Here is a 26,482-nt window from a genome sequence, read left to right as displayed (position 1 = left end):
AACCCAGGAGGTGGAGGTTGCAATGAGCCAAGATCATGCCACTGCACTCCAGGCAGGGTGACGGAACGAGACTCTGTCCCAAAAATAAAAAAAAAAAGAAAAAAAGAACTTATTTAATAGGCCAGGTTTGGTGGTTCACACCTGTAATGCCAGTAATTTGGGAGGCCAAAGTGGGTGGGTCATGTGAACCCAGGAGCTCAAGACCAGCCTGGACAACATGGCGAAACCCCATCTTTCCTAAAAATACAAAATTTAGTCAGGCATGGTGGTGTGGGCCTGCAATCCTAGTTACATGGGAAGCTGAGGTGGGAGAATCGCTTGAGCCCAGGAGGCAGAGGTTGCAGTGAGCGGATATCACTGCCACTGCACTCTAGCCTGGGTGATAAAGTCAGACCCTGTCTCAAAAAAAAAAAAAAAAAAAAAATTTAATTGTATCATGTCTTGTTATTATAGTGATAAAGATGTGATATTAGGCATTTTATTGTGTCATACATTAGTTATTCCACACAAGTCCTACAGAAATACTTTCAAGTCATTCAGCATTTTGAAAAATAGACCCAAACTATTTCCATTTTTCATTTACACTTTGATGAAGCCTGTTCTATATTCTTGTCTTGGCAAAATTCAGCAGTACATTTAATATGAATGTTATTACTACAATGAGAAATTGTATAGAAATTATAATCTGTATAATTAAAATGAGTATGGGAAGTCTTGAATGTTAGCAGAAAAAAATCACAATAAACTATAAATTAGCAAAGTAAGCAGACTGTAAATAAAAACCAGAATAAAACTAGACATACTTTCTGACAGTATAGAGTTTGCAGGTAATGAATGCTAGTTAATTTTCTTTCAATCGAAACACAGTGAAGTTTTGTTCATTGGCTAAGTGAGACAGGGAAGAGATGGCATTAGCCTTTCCCACACTATACTTATGTACAACCCTTAGACTTCAGTGATTTGCTCCAATGCTGTCCTGAGAATCCGTGTGAGTAAGTGCCTTGCAAAGACCTACCTATAGTATAATCATTAACTGACCAAACTTTCTCATATGGAAATTCAAGCCACATTTTTCACAAGCCAACTTTCATTCTATAGTGAATAAGGTTAAACCCAATGTTAAATCAAGTAAAAGAGAGAAACTGCCTTCCCCTACCCCAGCCCTCAGAGTATCAACAAACTGCTGGAGGGGAGAACGTCTTCATAGCTACAAAGGTCACGGAAATGACAAGCATTTTGAAAACAGGAAGAACTGGACTGCAATCACAGCTGTATCACTTCGTAACTTTCTTTTTTTTTTTTTTTTTTGAGACGGAGTCTCGCTCTGTTGCCCGGGCTGGAGTGCAGTGGCCGGATCTCAGCTCACTGCAAGCTCCGCCTCCCGGGTCCACGCCATTCTCCTGCCTCAGCCTCCGGAGTAGCTGGGACTACAGGCGCCCGCCACCTCGCCCGGCTAGTTTTTTTGTATTTTTAGTAGAGACGGGGTTTCACTGTGTTAGCCAGGATGGTCTCGATCTCCTGACCTCCTGATCCGCCCGTCTCGGCCTCCCAAAGTGCTGGGATTACAGGCTTGAGCCACCGCGCCCGGCCCTACTTCGTAACTTTCAAGACCTGGGTTCTCTCCGAGCTAGGTCTTCTCATCTGAAAAGTGGAGAAAATTATATAACCTCACAGGGATATTGTGAGGCTTAAGTGAAATATTTTAAGTAAAGCAACACACAGTGCATATCAAATATGAATTGTCATCTCTTTGCCTTAAATTTTGTCATCTACCTCAGCACTTAGGACAGGACTGGGGCACAAAGTGGGAAAACAATGATTTCTGGATTAATTGGGTTTGTCAGGTTAATGTCAGAATCCTCTTGATCAATGCAAAAATGGATGACCCACATAATGATTTTTAAATCAGCAAATTAAATAATCAGTAATTTTTAAGAAACAGAAAAAGACAACTCAGTGAAATAATGTGAAGTTAAAGCAGCCTTGGGCTGCTACAGTCAGTTCAGTGATTATGAGCAGGAGCTGCAGAAAAACAAGATGACCACTTTTTCTAACCAGGCCAGAGGGAAGAACATGAATTACATTAGATGAGGGATAAAAGCTCCAATAAAATATGACCCTGGGCTACACAGGAGTGATGCTAATAAGTCTCCAAGAAAAATTTTATAACCAAAATGAATGATTATTTCTGAAGCATGACTATTCAGAGCTAACCTTAATTCCACCAAAAGTCACTAACAACCGTCATGCCTAACTAAAGCCAATTGTCAAACATCCCAGAAGAGCAAGCTGTCTCTGTGGGAGACAAAGCAAACTCAGGACCCTTGGGAGTGGAATCAAATATCTCATAGAGAAGTATAGAATGAGTATGAAGTTTCCACACCCACACTATAATGAAGACATCAAAATGTAAATTAATCTACTTTCTAATAAATACATTTAAAATTACAGAACTGGAAAGCTATAATAGGCATTCTTTAAGTTCTAATTCATCATTCAATATGCTATTCAGACCATCTAGTTTGGCTTAAAATTTTTTCATGTCTATTCTAAGTGTAGCTTAACTTTATAATATTTTTATGGACTAACTTTATAATATTTTTATGGACTATTAGTTTTTTATGTAATACGAAACTGAAAGAACGTGACTATGGGTGAACATTACATCTATTAAAATTTTGCAGTACTTTAATTTGCATTATAATTTAGTCATAAGAATTTCATTGTAGCAAAAAATTGAAATGAAAACTGAAGTTATGACAATGGATATTTAAGGTACTCAGCTTATACTACAGCAAATGAAACTAAACTCTTTCTGTAACATGAAACTATAATGGAAATCAGCCTTGAACTTGTCAGTTTTTTGTAGTTAGTTTGAAGACTACTTGCTGTTTCCTCTACTTTTCAAAGAAAATTATATTTCTTGAAGCACCTACCCCTATTTTTATGGTCATTCCATAATACTGTTGAATCTTACAAGGATACCTAGGAAAAAAAGAACTTCTAAAGCCAGTGTTTAATAGTATTGTTCTCTTTTAAATGATAAGCTGCATGAAATATGAAAGAGGCTGGAAGGAACCAAATCCCACCAGCACTAGCAAGAGCCTCCACAAAGACCTTTAAGCAATTAGCATATCAGTTTCTCAAAGATACAAACGTGGAAAAATAAATTGGACTCGGTGGAAATCAGCTTAACTTCCAGTGCTAACCAGCTATACTTCTCATTTCCATTCAATTGGTTAGGCAACTGTTTGAAAATGGAGGCAGTCATTACATCCTGAAGCAGAGCTCCCTACTGAAAGGACTGCATGATCCTCGGGACACAAAACGGATCACTAATTACCAATTATGTATGATAAACAGATGAGACAGGAGATACAGATATATATATATACACACACACACACACACACACACACACACACACACTCATTTCCAAGAGCAACAGTTGGAAATTTTAACGTTTATAGCAATGTACAGCAATGGCTTCAACATGGAAGTCCTGAAATGGGCTCAGACAAGTAGAAGGATCTGGGCCAGGTAAATCCAGGCCAGAAGTCAGAACCTGGAGTACACCAGAAAATCGACAGAAGCAAAGTGCCATACCAGTGAAAGGAAGCTGCAAAAACAGCCATGGATCACACCCAGGAACTGTGGGTTTATGCCCAGTGGGAATCAGGGACACAGATAATGACATACTTATTCAAAGACTAAGTTCAAGTTTGGAACAGGAAGATGCTTAATTCAGAGCCCAAGATCTGCAAACTGAATTAGAAGACAGAGAAGAGATGAGGATGACACAAAGGACTGCTGCTCAACAAATATGGTGCTGTAAATAGACTTCTGCTCTTCAAAGTGCAGGCCATCCACAGGCAGCAAGGGCCTCACCTGGGAGTTTGTTACAATAGCAGTTTCTCAGGCCCTATCCCAGACCTGCTGAATCGGATCAGCATTTAAGTAGATTCAGGGCTCTACAGTGATAGTACCACTATCTTGTAAAAAATAAAAAAAAGAGAAAGAAAAAAAATGAGAGAGAAGAGGGGAGAGAACAAGAGAGGGTGTAAGATGTTGAAATGCCAGAGATCAAAATTAGACAGCAGCTTTGGTGTCTTAGGAAAATCTAGCTCTACAATCCCTAGAAAGTAAGACCATGAACCAACTAAAACAGCTTAAATATCAAAACTAACATCTTGCTCATCAAAGCTTGCTTTAAGATCTTTGCATCACTGTACTGATAAATCCAAAGCTATTATCTCATCAACTCAATTTTCACAATCACAACCAGTTCTCCATCTTGTAAGATCTACCTTGAAATCATCCAGGTTCAGCTCTAAAACCATATAAGTACGTTCCCCTAACTCCCCTGACAGTCAATGATTGAGTGCCATAATATTTTGAAGCAGAAAAAAATATTAACAAGCTTCTGGTCTAAGTCCCTTATTTCATGGAAGAAATTCACAACTTGCTCAAGGATGCAGTGCTTTTTAAGCATAAAACCAACACCAAAAACAAGATCTCCAGACTCTATTCAGGGGTCTGATATTTTTAAAATACATTCATTATTTTAGTCTGTTTGTTCTGGACAAGGACATTGCTTTATGCTACTATAATTCACCAGTGTACCCAGAACACCATGCTTAGTGGGTGCTGTCAATATGCAACATGCCAGAATGAATACAAACACATAAATTTAATTTTAAGCAAAGAGCTCTAAAAGGTTAAGAATAATATCATTATAGTATGATTATCACCATCCTAATAAGAACTAACAACATCAGAGCATTTACCACACACAAAGTACTGTGTTGAGAGCTTTTTATGTATGATTTCATTTAATCCTCACAATAACTCTCCTAATAATAATGGTACTATTATTACCATTCTAAAGATTTTTTTTAATGGGGTTTAGTAACTTAACCAAGGTCACACTGGTAGTAAATGGAAGACCTAGGATTTAAACACTGAACTATGCTTTGTTTCTTTTTCTCAGGTAAAGCAAAAAAAAAAAAAAAAAAAAGTTCACAGCAATATATAACCTGCTTCCAAGGTAACATTTAAATCAGAAATACTGCTTTAATGACAATTTTCCCCAAAATATGAAGGGGTTTCTAAGCAATTCTGGTATTGGATCACTGCACTCTGTCCATGTCAGCCATGTAAATGAACCATTTCAGTTGTCACGTTACTTGACCCATCTATCCTTTACCTAGATTTCACTTCTTTCTATTTCCATTTCAATACCATATTAGTTGAAGACAACTGCAGTTCACAAGAATAAAAAGAACTCTCATCTTGTAAATTAAATACATGATAATTGCTAGACTCGGCTCTAAAGAAGTCTAAGGTAAAAACATAGATTTTTTCTCTAGTGCATTATTTAGCATTATGTTCAAGACTTTTCCAGAAATAGATGCTATATCACTTCTTATTCTGAAACTTACTCTAGATGGCAAGATTTAGGAAGTTTTTCTCTATTTTATTTAAAAGTATATCATTTTCTTTTTCTTTACCATATTCCTGAAATTTAAACGGTTAAGTTCAAATTCCTCGGTATCTTAGGTAAAGTTTACACTATGACACACAAGGCCCATTAAATAGCAGTGACTCACCCTATGCATGAAGGAATAAACATGCTACTGATGACTTACATTTGGATTACAATGTAGATGAATAATCTATGTGATTTCTTCCATTTTCTCTTCAGGGAAAGAAAACATCATACACAGAGATGGCTCAAAGTTTGTATACAAGGGGCAAAAGCAATCAGAGCCACATACTTTGGCCTTGGAGATGCTGCCCACAGTTTAAGAGTAAAATCAAAAGTGCCCTCACCACGTCATAAAGCTATTATAAACCTAGGTCACTATTTTATTTATTACATTTATTTTATGAGTCTGAATTTTGAACCTTTCTGGACTTGACCAGTAGAAGATTTTTTTTACTATGAAAATATGTTCTTATTCAAAACCTGCAGGAAAATAAATAAACTGAATTTTATTCACCGAGTAAAAAGGTTAAATTATTAGACAACACATAGTGCTAGAAAGTTCATTCTGAACCAAAATTGTACTAATTCTTCTAACATGATTAAGTAATTCATTCAACTTGTGTTCTTATTCAACACTGAGTCCCTAGCACCCAGCCTTGCATCAGGGGCTATACAAAGTTGCAACAGATCTTGTTGGTGACCTGAAGGATTTCATAGCCTAGTAAAGAAGAAAGATATATAATTATCTTATAGCAATGTAGTGACATCAGAGCTAAAAGAAGACTGTATAAAATGTCATGGGAACCAGCAGAGCAATTAATTGAAACCTAAAATGCAGAGAAGGGAGTTGTCAGAAAATATGTAAAAACAAGAGATCACTGGAGCAGAATAAAAGATTATGGAGTGCACCAAGCTTACAGAGGGAACTTCATGATAAAGGTGCAGAAGCCAGAAAGAGAGTGACCCACTTTTGAACTGCCAGGTACATTAATAAACATTGCAGCAGAGAATGTGAGGAAGACAGGAGGCTGGACAGGTATCCAGAAGTCTAATAGAGAGGATGCTGAACAGCAGATTCCAGGTGTGCATTTTATCGTTTAGATACTGAAGAGTCACTGGGGCATCATATGATCCAAACTCTAAAAGATATATCTGTTGGCAGAGCAAAGGACTGTTAGACAGGGAGTAAGCCCTAGGCATAAAAGTCTAGTTTGGGTAAAAACAATCATTCTAGGGCCTTCAATTAAGACAGTGACACCAGTAATGCACAAGGAAGGAAATATTCAAGAAAATATTTAAATAGTAGAATTTAAAAACCTAAGAAGGACTTAAATTTGGTATAGGTCTTAGGTACAAGTATCAATATAACAGGAATGAAATAGAGCAGGAAAAAGAGTGCATTGATAAATTCTAACCCTCAAATAGTTTTTTTATTTCTTCAAATTATAATAATTAAAACCTTATATCCTGATAGATCTTTTTATCCTTGAGGTCATTGAGTAAATGATTATTATCAAAGCTACAAGCCTATTAAGAATTGGGATAAAGTGGATATTAACAAATTAATTGAGCTTTATTGTGTATTTCTACGAAAAACAGATAACCAAACAAGAGGATCTCTGAATGGGTACAGAGAGAAATTCATATAAAAAGATTCCACAAAACAAAAATAATTTCCCTCAGAAATACATAAGTTAAGAAAACACGCTTTTATTTTAAAAGCCTCTATATTAATGATATTTATCATGAAAACTACTTTATCAGTGGACTACATAAAATCAGCTTAACATTAATGAAAGTTAAGGCCTTACATTTTAAAATCAAGGCTCACTTACATAATCTCAGCACTTTGGGAGGCTGAGAAAAAAGGATTGCTTGAGGACAGGAGCTTGAGACCAGCTAGGGCAACACAGCAAGATCCTGTCTCCAAAAAAAGAAAGAAAAAAGATTAGCTGGGTGGGTGTGCTGGCACATGCCTGTAGTCCCAGTTACTCAGGAGGCTGAAGCAAGAAGATCACTTGAGCCCAGAAGTTCAAGGCTGCAATGAGCTATGACTGCACGACTGCATTCCAGCCTGGAACACAGAGGAAGATCCTGACTCTAAAAATAAAATCAACATGTTTACATAAGCCACAGTTAAAAGGGGCTCCATTTGGACAGGAAAACTGTCAAAGCAGGAAGAACATCAATAGAAATGATTAACACTCTCTATCAATGCTTACCCCAATACCAAATAAAGCTAATTAAGATTTTTTAAATAATTATTTTAAAAATAAGATGTATTTTTAAATGTTCTTTGGAAGCATGGGAATTTGATAAGAGAAATGTCACCAAATAGGGCATGGTTCTATTTCCTACATTTAGCAAAGTCTTATGATACACAGTATATTTTCTCTAGAGTTCCATCCAGGTTTCTCACTACAAATTTCCAGATGAAGTCCCCTAATCAAATCTATAGCATCAAGTTGGCCAAAGCCTAAGAGTGATGCCCACTACGGAATCATTTAGCCATAGAAGGTTCTGTTACTCAAAACATATTAAATATATTGTTTTTGCTTAAGGACAGAGGAAATAATAAGGCTGCCTCTATGAAGACATCGAGATCTGTGGTCAAGTTACCGAGATAGAAAAAGAAAGAAAAAGCATGCTAGAACTTGAGATGTCCCAACTTCCATCTTCAAAATGTATCAGTAAACACTTAAATCAAAATATTTAAAATCAAAGATCACAGTAAATTTAAAGGTTTAGTCTCTTGTCCTTAATTTTTGAAGAGTTAGACTTGCCTGACTCCCATTTAGTTACAAAGATGGAAATTTATGACAAAACATATTTAGGAGGCAGGGAAAAAAAGATGAGACTGATATCATCCTAAATCAGAAGCCATTAAAAGTTTAGATGTGAATTATAAAAAGCAAGCAATAAGCTGTCCTGTAAGCAGAAAACCCCACGAACGGAACAGTCAGGTCGCAGTGGCTCACACCTGTAATCCCAGCACTTTGGGAGGCCAAGGCGGGCAGATCACCTGAGGTCAGGAGTTCAAGATCAGCCTGGCCAATGAGGTGAAACCCTGCCTCTACTAAAAATACAAAATTGGCCGGGCGTAGTGGCGCATGCCTGTAATCCCAGCTACTTGGGAGGCTGAGGCAGGAGAATCGCTTGAACCTGGGAGGTGGAGGTTGCAGTGAGCTGAGATTGCGTCATTGCACTCTAGCCTGGGCAACAAGAGCGAAACTCCATCTCAAAAAGAAAAGAAAGAAAGAAAATAGTCCACTGACTGAAGTCACAACGAGCTAATTCTTTTTGATATATTGTTGATTTATAACTAATCAATCATCAGATATTTACAAGCAAGCTGACAAAGTTAATGTAACCAAAGTGAATATACAAAGTAAATGTACCACGTTTTTTTTTAATATATAGAAAATTCTTCACTGGTTCAACTATTGGAGGAAGACAGAAATATAATAAAGAATACAAGTTAAGCACCTGATGAGTATATTTTCAAAACATACCAGGAAGCTAAAGTATGTATGAAGAGGAACTATCCACAGCTCAATAGCCCAATCCCAGACTCTGTGTCTGTCCTTCCTAGTCTCCATCCACAGCTTTAGCAATAAGACTTGATCTATAATCCAAATAACAGCATAAGTGTTCATCTCTATGTCGGGTGCCTATTTCAGTCCTGAGCTACAAGACTTGAATCGTAAATGGCCAAAAAGGAAGGCCATGTAAACACTGCGAGGCTATTGATAACAAACGGAGTAAAACGATAAACTAAATTTTAAAGATTTTATATGACAAATGAAAAATCAATGATATATATTTTGAAAAAAGAGCATATATGACATATATCAGAATGTATAAAAATGACAAATTTCAATTATTACACAAGATTCTCAAATGTTGACCAAAGGGTACAAAATTTCAGTTAGATAGGAGGCAAAAGCTTCAGTGACCTACTGCACAGAAAGGTGGCTATAATCACAAAGCATTATATATTTCAAAATTGCTAAAAGAGTAGATTTTAAATGTTTTCATTATGAAAACATAGTAAGTATGTGAGGGGCCAGATTTGTTAATTAGCGTGATTTAATTATCCAACACTGTAAGCATATATGAAAACATTATATTGTACCCTGTAAATATCTACAATTACTACTTGTCAATTAAAAATAACATTAAAAAAATTCTCATTAAGGCTGTTGGAAATCACTTAATGTTTAGGTCACATCCATTCATCTACACAAACCCACATCCTCAAGAAAATTTGTGAAATATGAACTGAAAGAGAAGAAAGCTATAAAACCAAGAAGTTAAATATAAAGAATAAATTTTGGCCGGGCGCGGTGGCTCAAGCCTGTAATCCCAGCACTTTGGGAGGCCGAGACGGGCGGATCACGAGGTCAGGAGATCAAGACCATCCTGGCTAACACGGTGAAACCCCGTCTCTACTAATAAAACACAAAAATCTAGCCGGGCGAGGTAGCGGGCGCCTGTAGTCCCAGCTACTAGGAAGGCTGAGGCGGGAGAATGGCGTAAACCTGGGAGGCGGAGCTTGCAGTGAGCTGAGATCCCGCCACTGCACTTCAGCCTGGGCCACAGAGCAAGACTCCGTCTCAAAAAAAAAAAAAAAAAAAGAATAAATTTTAATGGACTAATGTGATTGTTGGTAAAACTAATAAAGTCTACAAGAAAAAGGTAACAAATAACAAAATAAAAAACAGCAACAACTTTTTCATCTTTTAAAAACTATTTCTAATCAAGGCAACCAAGGTCTAATGTGAAAAAAATGAGAACAAGTATGAATGTATTCAAAATACATTATAGAGACCAGGTGCAGTGGCTCACGCTTATAATCCCAGCACTTTGTGAGGCAGAGTCAGGAGGAGTGCTTGAGCCCGGGAGTTCCAGACCAGCCTGGGCAAAATAGTGAGGACTTGTCTCTACAGGAAAAAAAAAAAAAAAAAATTAGCCAGGTGCACACCTATAGGCCCAGCAGAAGGGAATGCTTGAGCACAGGAGACCGAGGCTGCAGTGAACTGTGATAGTGCCACTGTGCTCCACTCCAGCCTGGATGAGAGAGCAAGACCCCGTCTCAAAAAAAAAAAAAAAATCCTAGAAGCTACAATGAACCATCAGAAAGCATTTTCAAGACTAAATACATAATATAGGCAGCTACAATTTTCTATTACTTGCTTTCTTTTTATTTATTTTTGAGACAAGGTCTCATTCTGTTACCCAGGCTGGAATGCAGTGGTGTGATCTCAGCTTATTGCAGCCTCAACCTTTCAGGCTCAAGCTATCCCTCCCGCTACAACCTCCAACCAGCCATCCCAGGCACCACAACACCTGGCTAATTTTTGTATTTTTTGTAGAGATGGTTTCGTTATGTAGTCTCAAACTTGGCTCAAGCAGTCCGCCTGCCTCGGTCTTTTTAAGTTCTAGGATTACAGGCATAAGCCACCACACTGGGCAGTTGTTTTCTAATCAGGGATTTGCAAATAGATGTGTCCCAAAATCATAAAAGATATGTCCTAACTGCATATATTTTCTACAAGTCTATTATGTTTTAAGAGGCAAATTAATGTCTAAATGCATCCTTCTGCCTGAATCAAGCAAAGAATCAAGGACCTTGTGTAGCTTTGCAGACTATTCCTCGGAATAGAATGGTCAACATGCCATTTTAAAATGTGAAAACAAAATAGCATAATGACATAAAACTAACTGTATCTAAGATTTTACTATATACACACACACATATATTTCACACATATACTTTTTTTTGGAGATGGAGTCTCGCTCTGTCCTCCAGGCTGGAGTGCAGTGACGCAATCTCAGCTCACTGCAAGCTCCGCCTCCTAGATTCATGCCATTCTCCTGTCTCAGCCTCGCAAGTAGCTGGAACTACAGGCGCCTGCCAGCACTGCCGGCTAATTTTTTTGCATTTTTAGTAGAGATGGGGTGTCACTGTGTTAGCCAGGATGGTCTTGATCTCCTGACCTCGTCGCACATATACATTTTATATTTGTATATATGCACCTAAATTATGCATTAGAACCTACCTACCATTTATATCTCTGACTCAATAAACTCACTGTCTAAAGTTAGTTTATTCTCCACTTAACAGGAAATGGGCCACAGGAATATTCCTCCAAAAGTGAGTTTACTGAGTCAGAGATATGTAGGTTCTAATGCATAATCAAGGTGGCCACATCTTCTGAATCCAGAATGATGATATACTCAATATCTGTGTCTTCACAGCCATTCACTATCAAACATAGATTGAGTGTCCCTATGCACCCAGCATGGTGCCGTGTGTTAAACATAGAGATACACGACACACAGCTTCTGCCATGAGGTTGCTCCCTGCCTTTTTGTCACCTTCCAGTCTATTTTTACATAACAGACAGAGAATCATCATAAAATACCAATCTAGCCTTACAACTCCACTGCTTCAAATGTTCACGTTCCCTTGCATTTATAATAAAATTCAAACATCTTCAAGGCTCCGAAGGCCCTGCCCAACTCAGCCCCTCCTCTCACCCTTTCCTGTCATTCACAATGCTTTACCCATAATGGCCTTTTCAGTAGGCTTTAAATATCCAGCTCTATCTAGCCCCAGGATCCTTAGCCTAGAGCCCTCCTTACCCCAACTTCTTCACTGACTCCTATTTCTAGGAGTTAAAGATCACTTTAAGTTCCCTTTCCTTGAAGTCCCTACCTCAACCCTGCAGGAGATAGAGAGCTGATGAGTGGAGATAAGCAACCACTTAAGGGTTAGTTCACTTTAGAAAAATCACCCAGGCAACAATAGTGTGCATTGACTAGGGAGATAGTACAAGGAGAGGTGATGGCTCTAGTAGCAAAGTTCAGTAGGAAACAACTGGAGGAGTCCAGGAGAGAGACATAGTGAATATACACAAAAGCACTGGTCTCCTTGAGCTCTGTATAAATTCCATCAGGCTATTAGCTCTCTCAACCAGTATTATTTATTACAAACTTCCTACATCAGAGAGGTCCAATAAACATCAGTTAATTAGAAATGAATGAAAGAAGAACAGTAAACATCAAGAAAACATCAATAGTAACCACTGTTGTTTAGTTATGGAGTACTAGGCACTGTAGATGAAGAAGAGAAGGAAGACAGCAGTGGCTAGGAGAATAGGGTCTGCCAGAGTTTGTCTGGGTGACTTTAAGTAAGTTACTTTACTTCCCTGTGCTTTGAGTTTTTCAAAAAGGGACAGTAATAACACCTACAAAAGAGGACTTCGGTGAGATTTAAATGTAAAGCACTACCCGTAACACATTAAGTAATCAATAAAGATTAGCTGCTTAAAAAGTTGTCACTGCTGTCATCATAGCATGAAAAATCATTATTATCATTAGTACTACTACTACCACCACTAGGTACTTCCTAGACATTACTTCATCTTCACAAAATAACTTATGAGGAATATACTATTATCTCCGTTCCATAGTACAAAAAATTAACTGCAAAACAGTTGACGCAATTTGTTTGGCTTTAGGGGGAAAAACGTTTTGTTTATTTCTTTCTTTTTTTTTTTTTTTTGAGACAGAGTCTCACTGTGTCGCCCAGGCTGGAGTGCAGTGGCGCGATCTCGGCTCACTGCAAGCTCTGCCTCCCGGGTTCACGCCATTCTCCCGCCTCAGCCTCTGAGTAGCTGGGACTACAGGCGCCTGCCACCACGCCCGGCTAGGTTTTTGTATTTTTAGTACAGACGGGGTTTCACCATGTTAGCCAGGATGGTCTTGATCTCCTGACCTCGTGATCCACCCGCCTCGGCCTCCCAACGTGCTGGGATTACAGGCTTGAGCCACCGCGCCCGGCCTTTGTTTATTTATTTCTAATAATTTCAAATTTGTTTTAGATTTAGGGGTACATGTGCAAGTTTGTTACCTGGGTATCATGTGATGCTGAGGTTTGGGGTATGAATGATCTCATCATTCAGGCAGTGAACAAAGAACTCGACAGTTAGTTTTTCAACCCCCGCCGCTCTCCCTCATTCTTCCCTCTAGCAGTCCCCAGTTTCTACTGTTGCCATGTTTATGTCCATGAGTACCCAATGTTTAGCTCCCACTTAGGAGAACATGCAGTAGTATTTGGTTTCCTGTTCTTGTGTTAATTCACTTAGGATAATGGCCTCCAGCTGCATTCATGTTGCTGCAAAGGATATGATTTAATTATTTCCACAGCTGCGAATTATTCCCTGGTATATATGTACCACATTTTCTTTGTCCAACCCACTGTTTTGGGGCACCTAGGTTGATTCTATGTCTTTGCTACTGAGCTCATACAATTTGTAAGTATCAATACCAGTATTTGAGCCTAGTTATATGAGTCTAACATGCATATAATAACCACATTATGACACTGTCTCTCAAAAGAAGGACAGTCTCCAGTGTGATATATACTATATGATTTACTGAACATTTTTTATGTTCCAAGAACTCTTCTGGACTCTAGGGACACAGCTGTGAACAAAACAAGTAAGTCTCTGCTTTTATATAGCTTATATTCTAGTGGATGAAGATGAACAGGAAAACTAAGAAGGGGGAAAAATTACCTAATAATAAGGACACTACAGAGAATTAAAATTAAGAGTGATGTGTCTAGGGGCTACTTAAGATTGGGTGGGCAGAAAAAGCCTTTCTAAGGAGGCTACATTTAAGATGATAACCTAAAACTCAATCAGAAGGAACAAGCTACCTAAAGGAGCAGTACAGAGAGCTTTCCAGGCAGAGAAAATAGCTATTACAGAGAGCCTAAAGAGCAAATGAGATTGCATCATATGGATCCAAAGATAGCAGTGGAGAAGAAGAGGAACATTATGTGAGGAGGTCAGAGGGGCAGGCAAAAGCCATGTCACCTGGGACTTTGTCATTCAAGGGAAGGGAATGTAGAATTTATTATTTAGTTAGTTAGTTAGTTAGTTAGTTATTTTATTTTATTTTACTTTTTGAGACAGAGTTTCGTCTTGTTGCCCAGGCTGGAGTGCAATGGCGCAATCTCAGCTCACTGAAACCTCCGCCTCCTGGGTTCAAGCGATTCTCCTGCCTCAGCTTCCTGAGTAGCTGAGATTACAGGCACACGCCACCATACCCGGCTAATTTTTTGTATTATTAGTAGAGACAGGGTTTCACCATGTTGGGCCAGGCTGATCTCAAACTTGTGACCTCAGGTAACCCACCCGCCTTGGCCAGTGCTGGGATTATAGGTTTGAGCCTGGGAATGTAGATTTTATGCTAAGATGACAGATACAATGGGAGGGCTTTAAGCAGGAAAGTAACATGGGCTGACTTACATTTTTTAAAGACCCATCTCACTGCTGGGCAGAGAACAGACTGTAGTGAGGTAGGAATGAGGAGACAGGAAATCAGGCTATTTCTGTAGTGTAGACCAGAGATAAAAGTGGACTAGGGAGGTAGGAGTACAGCTGGAGAAAAACAGATTTGGTATGTGTTTTAGAGGTAGAGTAGGTTTTACAGATTAACTGAATAAAAAGGTTGAAGGAAAGAGAGGAATAACCTCTGTATTTTTAGCTTGAGTAACTGGAAGAATAATGGTTTAGTTTAATGAAATAAAGTATACTTAAGGAGGAACATGATTGGGTAAGAATAAGAGTAGAAAATAAGAGTTCTGTTTTGTTCCGGTTACATTTGAAATGCCCATCATATACCCATTTGGAGATGTGCATAGGTACCTGGACCAGAATCAGGAATACTAGGGAGTTCCTCTTACTCTTTCTCTGATTTCATAAGGCACTGGAGATAAAACAGCATGAGGAAAATAGCTTTTAGAATGCACAATGTGAGTATTCGTGATAATCTAAAGCAGTGAGACAAGCTGCTGCGCTCTTCATGAAACCACTTCACTTATGAAATGTGAAGCATCATTTTTGCTGGGCATAATGACACAGAAAGAGAGTAAGCCTGAGGGTCAATGAGATTCATGCCAAGGGGGTTAAGTCATATGATATGGTCTCTATTTCCTAAATCTTATAAGATTACAGGGCAGGTACTAGTAAGAGGTCAGAGTTCCAAGTAGGATACAATCAAGGAGTGCTTCTGAGAATTCCATCCTACATGAAGGGAGCCCAGTGCATATCTGAGACAAAAATATCTTTTACGTATACATAAAATAACAACTGCTCTACCTGCTATCTAATAGGAGTTTCCATGGAAACTGTCAGAAACAATTTCTTTAGAGTTATAGTGATTACTGACAAAAATAAGATGGACATACAGTAAAATACAAAATGGAATGGACCATATTAAATAACACAGCTCTATCAATATTAAATTCTGAGTAATCTGATTCAAGCTAGTTGTATTTAAGCATGACAGATTTTCTTAAAATGGCTATTTTGAGCATACATATCAAAATGAGAGAGAGAGATAAGAAACCATATTTGTTGTATATAAGTCATTAGTCTTTAATACACATCAGCAATATTGTAAAAGACACATATTTTTAGGAAAGATAACTAAAATTTATTGAGCAGTTACTAAATATCAGGTGTTTTGCATATAACATCTTGTTTAATCTTCACAATAATCTCTCCAAGTAGGTTTTATTAACATCATTTTTACAAAGCGGGAAGCTGAATCTCAAAAAGATATAGCTTCCTCAGGTATATCTGATCATACAGGTAGTAAACACTAGAGCCTGAATCAGACCCAGGTGTAGGTGAACACCAAATGTACACCCTTTCATTAGGCTCTTAAAGGAGGCCACAACCCACAAGAGTCCAGGAGACTTGGGCCTATGTTCTCTTCCAATCACAACAATCATCTTTTTGATTAGTTGACGGTTAGATTAGTTAACTGGAAAACAAGGCTGCTATATAAATTCCTTAAAAAAACAATGTCAAGCATATACTATTCAAAGTTTTGTTTTGCCCAGAATATATAATAAAATTTTAACAGGTACTGATTTGCCCATCAAATTAAATTAACAAAAGAAAGTTAATCAGAGAACATAAAGAGAAACAAGTAAATGAAAAGACTCGAGTCTTTTCATTATCAGGCAGTTCACTTATCAGCTGCCTGATAAACTTAGGGAGCCAAGGTAGATAAGGTCATGAGGCATTATAAAAATGAATAATCTCTTAAATTATCTTTGTCATTTAAGGATAAAAGCAAAAATGCCAAGCCGTTTCTTACCACATCACAATATGCTATAACCATTATTCCAAGTAATTGAACTGTATTGCCAAGGTGATTGCTACAGCTGACCAACTTTGCTAACTTAATATAACCGTAGTAGCCACATGAGAAATAGAAGCAATCTAAGGGGCCGGGCGCGGTGGCTCAAGCCTGTAATCCCAGCACTTTGGGAGGCCGAGACGGGCGGATCACGAGGTCAGGAGATCGAGACCATCCTGGCTAACACGGTGAAACCCCGTCTCTACTAAAATACAAAAAAAACTAGCCGGGCGAGATGGCGGGCGCCTGCAGTCCCAGCTACTCGGGAGGCTGAGGCAGGAGAATGGCGTGAACCCGGGAGACGGAGCTTGCAGTGAGCTGAGATCCGGCCACTGCACTCCAGCCTGGGTGACAGAGCAAGACTCTGTCTCAAAAAAAAAAAAAAAAAAAAAAAAAAAGAAGCAATCTAAGGTACTGAATGTTACATTCCTTCTCTAATAATTATTTAACTTATTTTGGCTGTTGAATTTCTTTATAAATTCATGCTCTTGTACATTTTACTTGAAAGGTCTTTAAAGAAAAACTTGAGTATCTAGATCCCTCTTTCAGTTTAAGCAGTCAAAACAAATTTCTTTCAACCGCAGCAAATACTAGTACATTAGCAGTCAGAGCACAGCTCAAGTATGCACACACAGAAATATAGGACTCACGCTAAATTCCATAAAGAGGAGAAACGAAGAAAAAAACCAAAAGCAGAAACATATCCAAAAGGAATATGAAGTGTTAAAATACATAAAACAATGCAGGTACATTGAAAATGAATTTTTCAAAATCAAGATACTACTGGCTTTCACGTTTGGCAATACCGAATAGTTTCTGGCCAAAGTACCAATGAAAAGCTCAGCTGTGAAGCAAGGACATGCTTTAAAATAATTGTCAAATGAAATCGCACAATCAAACATATGCCTAAAAGATAATGTCTAAAGAACTACAATAGGGGAAAGTAAATCATTTCTAATATAAATGGAGTATTTCTAAATAAGAAATTATAAATGCAAACCACTCAGAGTACTTAAATGCAAACACGACAGACCACATTCAAAACACAATGCAAAGATAAGCCTAAACACCAGCAGGAATGGTACTTATTATTTTAACAGATGCAAATTTTAAGTGTGTCTTTATAGTTTTAGTAAGTTTTGGTTAGATGAACTCCCAAAAAAGTGTCAACACTGAAAGTAATTTATAAAGAATCATTCTTTAAAACGGATTGTAACACTAAAGTTTGATATTTTTCTAGTCTGTTTCTTGGTGCATTCTATTTCAATTTGATGATACAGTACTGGAAAAGCTTCTTGTATATGCCTTCAAACACTCTATGTAATGTTAAAGCACAGTTCTTGGGTTTAGAAATTTTCAGGACTGTTGATGCACAAAAGCTGTCTTTAAACATTCTATTTTCCCATTACTACTGAATGACTCTGCTAGTGCTTAAAACCACTTTTTTTTTTTTTTTTTTTTTGAGACAGAGTCTTGCTCAGTCGCCCAGGCTGGAGTGCAGTGGCGCGATCTCGGCTCACTGCAAGCTCCGCCTCCCGGGTTCACGCCATTCTCCTGCCTCAGCCTCCCAAGCAGCTGGGAGTACAAGCGCTCGCCGCCACGCCCGGCTAATTTTTTTGCATTTTTTTAGCAGAGATGTGGTTTCACCGTGTTAGCCAGGATGGTCTCGATCTCCTGACCTCGTGATCCGCCCGTCTCGGCCTCCCAAAGTGCTGGGATTACAGGCTTGAGCCACCGCGCCCGGCCAAAACCACTTTCATTCTTAGTAGAAAAGCCAAGATGGAAAACAGAGCTCGGTCCTTAAAAGGAAAGAAAGCAGAGTCTAGAGATACATGTCCTCCTGTTCTTTTAGTTCAAAGAATCAGAAATCAATTGGCATTGTTACATATAATATTTTCTCATTTAGCAGATGACACCTAGAGATAGAAATCATTTTAGTTCCTTAAAGAGCTTTTGTTTTCTCCTGTTTGATTGATTCTTCCTTAAGCTATTTCTTATTTATTTTCTTCAAGATTTTCCTCCTCTATCTTGCCAGAACAGGACTTGAAATATAAATGAAAATGAATGAAGAGGGAGAAACACTTCTGAAAGGCTATGGTGAAGCCAAGGAGTTTTCACTGTGTTTGGGGGTGCTCATCTCACATTTGCCTGTTCGTGAGTCCTGAGGCTTGAAATATTCTGCTTAAGAGGCATTATAGAAAAAGTAGCCTCTTACCAGCAGCCTTCTCTGGGTTTTCTAGCACATAATAGGTTTTAAATGGCCCAAGTTAAGCCATAACTACAGAAAAGGGCTCTAAATGTTTCGGTTTTCATTTCAGCTATGTGGCCACCTAACAAAATGTGTGTCTTCTTCCATAAAGTGAGACTGAATACATCCAAAGACCTAGTTCCTAATGGGAATGCATAGGTAATCATGTCTGAGTCCATGAATCACCCAGATTGTTTTCAAAATCCTGTGCACACATCTGAGGGGTACATCAACACAACAGTCAAAGAGCCATTGTGCCAACATCTGTTCCAGCCCTTACACCAGGATGCCACAGGATAAAGGCCAAAGCACATGTCCTTAAAATATTCCCTGGGGTAAGTCGCTTCCTATCTATGAAAACGTATATATTAATAACCTGCTTCACAGTAAGCTGATGAAGAATAGGTAAGTGGGATGTTGACCAAAGATTCCTAATTTATAAAAGTTAGTTCCTTTGTGGCAAGAAGACAAAAATCATTTAAGAAATATACTATGTGCACAATTTGACACTGAGGAACTGCCTCTGCTCAAACAGCTTGCAAGTGTCAGGGCAGGCACTCCACTTTCTGTCCTTTTCAAACCCCACATGAGAAGAACACAATAGGCCACATTCAAAACACAATGCAAAGTTAAACCTAACACCAGCCTGGTACTCAGGCCTGGGCCCACCAAACAAGAAATAAAGACATAATGATATCTTATAGTGAAATCAACTGTCAGCAACAAAGGTATTTAAAATTACCAAGTGACCCTTTTGGGGTCTGCAACACTTACCAGACCTTAAGAAAGTAGAAGATGAAGAGACGACTGCATCAGGCGAGCAGGCCATTTCAAATTGTTGGCTCTAATCATAAGCGTCGCAGGCTAAGCTATAGCAATTTTAAAAATGTTTAGTAAAGGTTAGAAGCAATCAGTGTTAAATTAATTGAAAGCAGTGTGAGCAGTTATTAACATGATGCAGTGCGCAACGAAGGCAGTAACTGAGGATCATTATAATTTTATTTTCTCTTTTATGACTTGAATATGTGATTTTCTTTGCTTTGATAAATTACACTTGCTCATATGGGTGAGGCAGGAACTATATAATATCCACTTATTAAACATTACATAAAAGTAGTATCCTCTATTGTGCAGTGAAGTAATTATGCTACTATGTAACAATGCTCAGAACTCTGTGGGGAGGACTCTATGCTCCAGGCAGGTTAGTCAGTTTCTAACAAACCTCCATTTATATATTCTTCTAAAAGTAACAAATAGAATCAAGTTGATTGTTTTCAATGACACAGTAAGTTTTTAACTCGAGTTATTAACTTTATCATCTGTACTTCATATACTTATAAGAATCTGAAACCTCAAATTTAACTACTAATTTGGAGGAATGAATTCAAGTGGTATCTCTTTTTACTACTAGGATGTAAACATACAGGAACATTCAACATTGATACTATGCACTTTGCACATAAAAGTGGATTTAAATAACTGCATTCAACAACAGTTAACACTAAAATTTTTTTTCTCAGCTAAGAAAAGAGAAGTAAGGTTTTCAACGCTTACTGTTAACGACATGCATTTCAGAGGAAACAAAGACTAACGAAGAAAATAAACTCTATGTGCTTATGAAAGGAAAAGAGAAATCTTGCAAAAATATATGTTGGGGGCAGTACTCAGGTCCCTGTAAGAAAACTCCGGTTACTCTCTTTGTTCAGACATAACCAATCCAACAGCACTTTTTATATCCGGATAGCCACATTGTTAGTAGCCAACTCAGTGTTTCTATATGACTCAAAAACAATTTAAGAAAAAGTATGAAACAAATACATCTGACTATTCCAAGTCACTTTATTGATTTTCAGTAGTACTAAGGACTACTTTTTGAAAAAATTACCTCATACTTTATAGTTGGTAATTTTACTATAACCCTAAGTAAATAAAGCTGAACTTTTTGTAAGGTATAAAAAACAGAATGTTGGGTGTATGATTTCTGAAATTAGATTTTCAGAAATTATACTTTCTCCAAATTAAAAAAAAAAAAAAAAATGTGCACAACAGACAACTAAGAACTTCATAAATGGGAAAATCCCAAAACATAAGGGGGACATATTAGCTGAGAAAATAATTTCTTTTTTTCTTTTTTTTTTTTTTTGAAACGGAGTCTCCCTCTGTCACCCAGGCTGGAGTGCAGTGGTGTGACCTCCACTCACTGCAGCCTCTGCCTCCCGGGTTCAAGCAATTCTCCTGCCTCAGACTCCCGAGTAGGTCAGGTTACAGGTGCCCGCCACCAGGCCCAGCTAAGCTTTGTATTTTTAGTAGAGATGGGGTTTTACCAGGTTGGCCAGGCTGGTCTCGAACTCCTGACCTCAGGTGATCCGCCCACCTCGGCCTCCCAAAGTGCTGGGACTATAGGCGTGAGCCACCCCACCCGGCCGAAAATAATTTCTTAATATCAATACAAGTGCAAAGTTAATTTTCCTAGCTAAGGCCTTTCACACCACCGCCCCCCCCAATGATGACACAGTTCATCAGTTCTTTAAAAGGGAAGCTCCTTAGTTGAAAACCTGTATTCCGCCTTCCACCTTGCCTGTTTAAGTACATGCTTTTTGCTCAAGATTATATCCAGCCAGCCAGGAATACGGGGAGTTTTAATCCCGGCTTTTAGAGGAGTCATCAGCCACAAGTGCTGATAATGCCACAAGCCCCAAGTGCTGATAATGCCACAAGTCATGACTTGCAGTTTGAACAAGTCAGTTCGGGACACTTGCAACTGTTAAAACTGCCTGCAAGGCACCTTCTGACCTCTACGCTTTCTGGCTTGGTAACCACACAACCTGGAACCACTTAAGGAGCCCTTTTCCTTCTGAGCCCTAACTATGCACTTCAAGACCTGAGGCCCAGTCTCCTTCAATTTCTGCTAGACAGATGACAGGTCTACTGCTTAGAACCTGTGGGGAATGTAAAAGGGATATAAGACATAAGGCAAGGAGCAGATGCCGGCTTTCTGCAGCCAGATCGTAGTTACATCTGACTTGATCTGATTAAGCTATCTGACTTGTGGGGAGAACATTCACAGCGAGGACACATTCCCTTTCCCAGGAATGTGCCGCCGCCTGATTTTTAAGTTAGAAGACTCTAAGGGAAGTCCGGACCGCTGCCCACTTTCCGAGTGGGGATCACAAGTTGAATAGAGTCGGGGGCACACACAGAATGGAGTAGGCACCGCCACCTAATTTTTAGAGGTGGAGGAAGATATCAGAAGCAAGGCCAGGACCGCCAACTGTTTCTAAGGGAGAACTCGGGGCACAGGTTCATTCCCAGGGCCCCCACCTGCCTCCCACCAAGGTGCTTGAGGAGAAGCACCACCCCAGGTACTCGGGTAGGGGGGGCGGCGCCCCAGCCAGCCAAACCTGAGCGCTTGGTCCGAGCTCTTCGCTCCAAGACCTTCCAGCTCACTTCGGCCGCAAGTCCCGCCGCCCCCGCCATAGCGCTCCCGCCGCCGCCTTGGCCACCGCCCCCGGGGCCGCCTGTCAGCAATGTCCGCTCGGCCACGCCCCCCCGCACGACACTGTCGGGAGGCGCGCCTGCCGGAAGTGAGCGTGAGGGCGGCTTTCACCGTAGCTCCACTCTTTTTAGCGTCGGAAGGGCAGCCCTAGTGGGAGAGAGAAAAAGGATCCGGCAGCGGCTCTTACGCGTCCCGGGGCTGCGAGCCACTCTCTCGGCCGGTAACGCGGTGCTTTACGGCTGCCGTCAAGCGCGGCGCTGGGCCGGCGGGCGGGGGCCGAGGGGCTGCCATGGCGGCGGCGGGCCGGCTGCCGAGCTCCTGGGCGCTCCTGTCGCCGCTCCTCACGGGGCTTGCACTACTGGGAGTCGGGCCGGTCCCAGCGCGGGCGCTGCACAACGTCACGGCCGAGCTCTTTGGGGCCGAGGCCTGGGGCACCCTTGCGGCTTTCGGGGACCTCAACTCCGACAAGCAGACGGACCTCTTCGTGCTGCGGGAAAGTCAGTGCTTGCCGGGCCCTCCCTCTGTTCGCTGTCCGTGTGCCCCTCCCGGTGTTCCCCAAACCCATTGCCCAATGGCCAGTCCTTTAGCATTTCCTGGCTTTTCTCTCCCAGCCCTGTGGCCTTCCTTTTAGCATTATTGACAGTTTGTCCTTTTGCACCACCCTTTCCAACCCCAAGTTCTGACCCAGCCATCCTACAGTTTGACCTACCCCCAAAAGCCCTGACAGCACCCCAGTTTTTTTCCTAAGAAGTCTGCGGCCTTCGCCCAGTCACCCTTCCCTCTCCTCCCCAGGGAATCACCTGCCTTCCAAAGTGCTTCCTGATTCTTAGGAATCTTTGTAGCTTACCTCAACGTTCGTTCTTAAGGCCCTCTCATTCCATTCTATTTTGCTTCAGTCTTCCTTCCCCATTGATGAACAGGAAAAGGTGCAGCTTGACAATCTCTTCTCATAGGGGACTTCTCCTTGCCTCCCCACCTACCTAATTCGGCCCCCCCCCGTCAAGGCCACAGCTTTCTTTGAAGCAAATGTACCCTTCCAAGGGCGTAAACACTGAACAGCTCACACAAGCATTTTGCAGGGACCACTGATAAAACCAATGCCTCCTTGGGAAAGCAGCCTCAAACGACAGAAATTTCTCTCTTGAGCTGCCTGTTCTTTCGTGTACACTTTCCTCACCTTGGTCATCACTTTAGTGTTCCAAATCTCCACTTTCTTTGCTAACTTGTTCTTGGAAATTATTTGCTTTGACCATCATTAAACTAACTTTTTTATAAATCTTAATGCTGACAGTGGGCATTAGGGGGTCTTAGCGTTCTTGAGTACCTACAGAAGCAGGTGCTGCTTAAAGATCAATGCCACGAAGGAAGGAACGAAGGAAGGAAGAGCTACTCAGAGCTTGTCTGACAGGATCATGAACCAGACTTCTTGGGGCCCTTGCTAGGATGCAGGAGCCTCTTACGGACCCTGAATATTTTCCCAATCTTTTTGACTCCTCATTTTGCAATGTACTGCCAAACTTGTTGACACTCTGTCCAAACTGGATATAGAGAGTAGCCTTGACTTGAAAGATGGCCTGTGTTTGATTAAACAATTCCAAAAGTCTGTCTCAATGAATGCTAATTGAGCTCCAAGAATGTGTCAGCCTCTAGAGGATGGCCCAATAGAAGGAGGGCCTTGGAGGATTCAGGGTTTTACGCTCACATGCTTAATTATGCCCTTGTCAGATATCTACAATGGGAGTCCCTGCATCCTTGGTGTGATGCATTTGTGTAATGAGCCAAACAGCCTTACAAGGGGCAGCATTGCTAGATTGGGGAAGACAAGTCTTGACATGTAGTATAGTTATAAGGCATCTTCTTTATATGGTTCTTTTAAGTCAACCAATCTGACTTCTTGCAGAATCCACTGGCTTCAGTTTGTCTTGATCAGCTGCTTTTTCCCATGTTCATCCTTTCTATTCCTCTGCTACTTTGAACATTGAACTTGTGATATAATGTTAGGCCTCTCCATTGGACGAGTGGAACTATCCTTGAGAGGGCAGATGAACTGGAGTAGAATAAAAGTTTTCTTGTTGAAAACAGTGCCCAGAAACCTTCTTGTAACCACTGATGGGATATCTTACCAAGAAACATTTTTCTAATATCATATATTTCTTTCCTTTAGGAAATGACTTAATCGTCTTTTTGGCAGACCAGAATGCACCCTATTTTAAACCTAAAGTAACGATATCTTTCAAGTAAGTACAAATATGATTATTTTGATAAAACATTAGTCATTAATGTAATAATGGATATGCCGTAGCTGATTGGATTGTCTTTAAAGTCAGCCTTACCTGTAGTGTTGGGATGCAAAATCACTAGTTGTGAGATATGAGTAGGAAGTGATTTTTTCGGAAAAATAGCGAAAATACCAAAGTTTAAAAATGACTTTAAAGAAATAAATTTGAGTGGATCCAGGTTTGTTTCTATATAAACACCCTTTATTTCCTTGCAATCTCATACCCCTTCTTGAATGTGTCTCATTCTGTGCCTCATCTTGAGGGAGCAGTCACTCACAGTAGTCTCATTGTGTTAGCCATGTGTTGTGTTTTGTGGAAGAATGGCCTATTTTGCAGTGGGGAAAAAGTCAGTGTTCTAATTTTTTTTGTTTAATTGACTGATAGATGGTGAGTTTTTAAGGTTGACTTGGAAGGAATTCAAGTTTGATTATCTGAATCTTTTAAATGTTCAAGTAATAGTTATTTTTCTTTTCTGTGGTTGGCATTGCATGAAACAGTGACCACTCCCACACCTCTACCTCCATGATAGTGACCCAACACAGTTTTGAAACTACATTCATTTGAAACTACAAACTAATTTGGAGCAAGCATTTGTGACAGTCTGAATTCAAGCAAGAAGAGATGGGTCAGTGCAGGCCAAAGGGGCAGCTTCCAGAGTCGTGGAAGTTGAGCTTGACCTTAGTATAAGTAAAAAGTTAGATGAAGACGTTCAACTTTGGGGACAGAGCATTTATAAGAGATAAAAGTAAGAACAGCATGTTGTGAATAGGAGGTAGAAAGATCTGCCTGACAAAAGTGGAAGGTACACTTCAGGGAGTTAAGGACTAAGAACATGAGATAAGAAGCTTTCATGAGACTGGTAGCCTTCAGAAATATCAAAAAGACTTTGAACACAGTCCCATTAGAAGAGGGGAATCATCAGGTCTTTGTGCAAAGGAGAGATGATGAAAACAATATTTTAAATTGATTTCCTTGTAAACTAGGTCCAGAATGAATTGGTTTGTAGAAGATTACAAGACTACTTAGGAAACTGTTTTTAAAAAGTCCCTGTGTGGACTAATTAGTTCTCAGACTCTACAGTATTTTAAGTAAACTCAAACTCATGTTAAAAAAAAAAAGGCCTTGAACAAGAACTTTGAGGGGAAAGTTATAAATGGATAAACAGGAACTTATTTCCCTTGAGAAGTGTTCCTAGGTAGTGAATGTCAGCATGCTTGGAGTGGGGAAGAAACTGAAGTTGATGAGTGTATATGAGAAGTGGACTAACTGCATAGAGGTGATTTTTTTCTGATTAGAAATTAAGGAAATTTAAAGGATGTAAATGGCATGTGTTCTGATAAGTTAAATATTCCAATTAAATTTTTAATGAATGCAATGTATTTTCAAAATTTAGAAACTCTTGTTTGTGTTTTAATTTAGAATATTTTTCAAAGGAAAAATAATCTGTTCTTCACCCTTATACTCCCCCACACCCCTATTTCTCTCTCAGATGCAACCACTTTTAAAACCTGTAGCTGATTCTTCTAGTGTTTATTACCATATTTTAAAATAAAATTTTACACTAATTTCTTGAATTATCATTGTTACTCATTTCTTGTTTTTTATTAACATAATTTATCTACATTGTCCCAGTGTAGTTAAATCATAATTTTTTGTTGAATCAGTAATCATTGTTTACATTTTAACCATGTAGTGTCTATGTCCTTCAAAACCAAGTAATGTACAGTATTTTTTTTTTTTTTTGA

The 26,482-nt window shown here is 39.5% G+C and overlaps 2 protein-coding genes across 2 annotated transcripts in view; one reads left to right on the top strand and one right to left on the bottom strand.

Annotated features, from left to right (window-relative positions):
* PHKB (phosphorylase kinase regulatory subunit beta) overlaps window positions 1–22,475 on the bottom strand; it is a 218,480-nt gene extending 196,005 nt beyond the window's left edge. The window contains exon 1 of the mRNA XM_031934443.1: window positions 22,364–22,475. Coding sequence (XP_031790303.1) covers window positions 22,364–22,439 — 76 coding nt within the window. The 5' untranslated portion in view covers window positions 22,440–22,475. The remainder of the gene's footprint in view (window positions 1–22,363) is intronic.
* Window positions 22,408–26,482, top strand: part of ITFG1 (integrin alpha FG-GAP repeat containing 1) — a 277,510-nt gene continuing 273,435 nt past the window's right edge. The window contains exons 1-2 of the mRNA XM_023189598.1: window positions 22,408–22,955; window positions 24,623–24,695. Of these exons, the coding sequence (XP_023045366.1) occupies window positions 22,748–22,955; window positions 24,623–24,695 (281 nt within the window). The 5' untranslated portion in view covers window positions 22,408–22,747. The remainder of the gene's footprint in view (window positions 22,956–24,622; window positions 24,696–26,482) is intronic.

This window comes from Piliocolobus tephrosceles, chromosome 17 (assembly GCF_002776525.5).
Source record: "Piliocolobus tephrosceles isolate RC106 chromosome 17, ASM277652v3, whole genome shotgun sequence".
Taxonomy (NCBI): domain Eukaryota; kingdom Metazoa; phylum Chordata; class Mammalia; order Primates; family Cercopithecidae; genus Piliocolobus; species Piliocolobus tephrosceles.
This window is presented reverse-complemented; position numbering and strand designations above follow the sequence as displayed.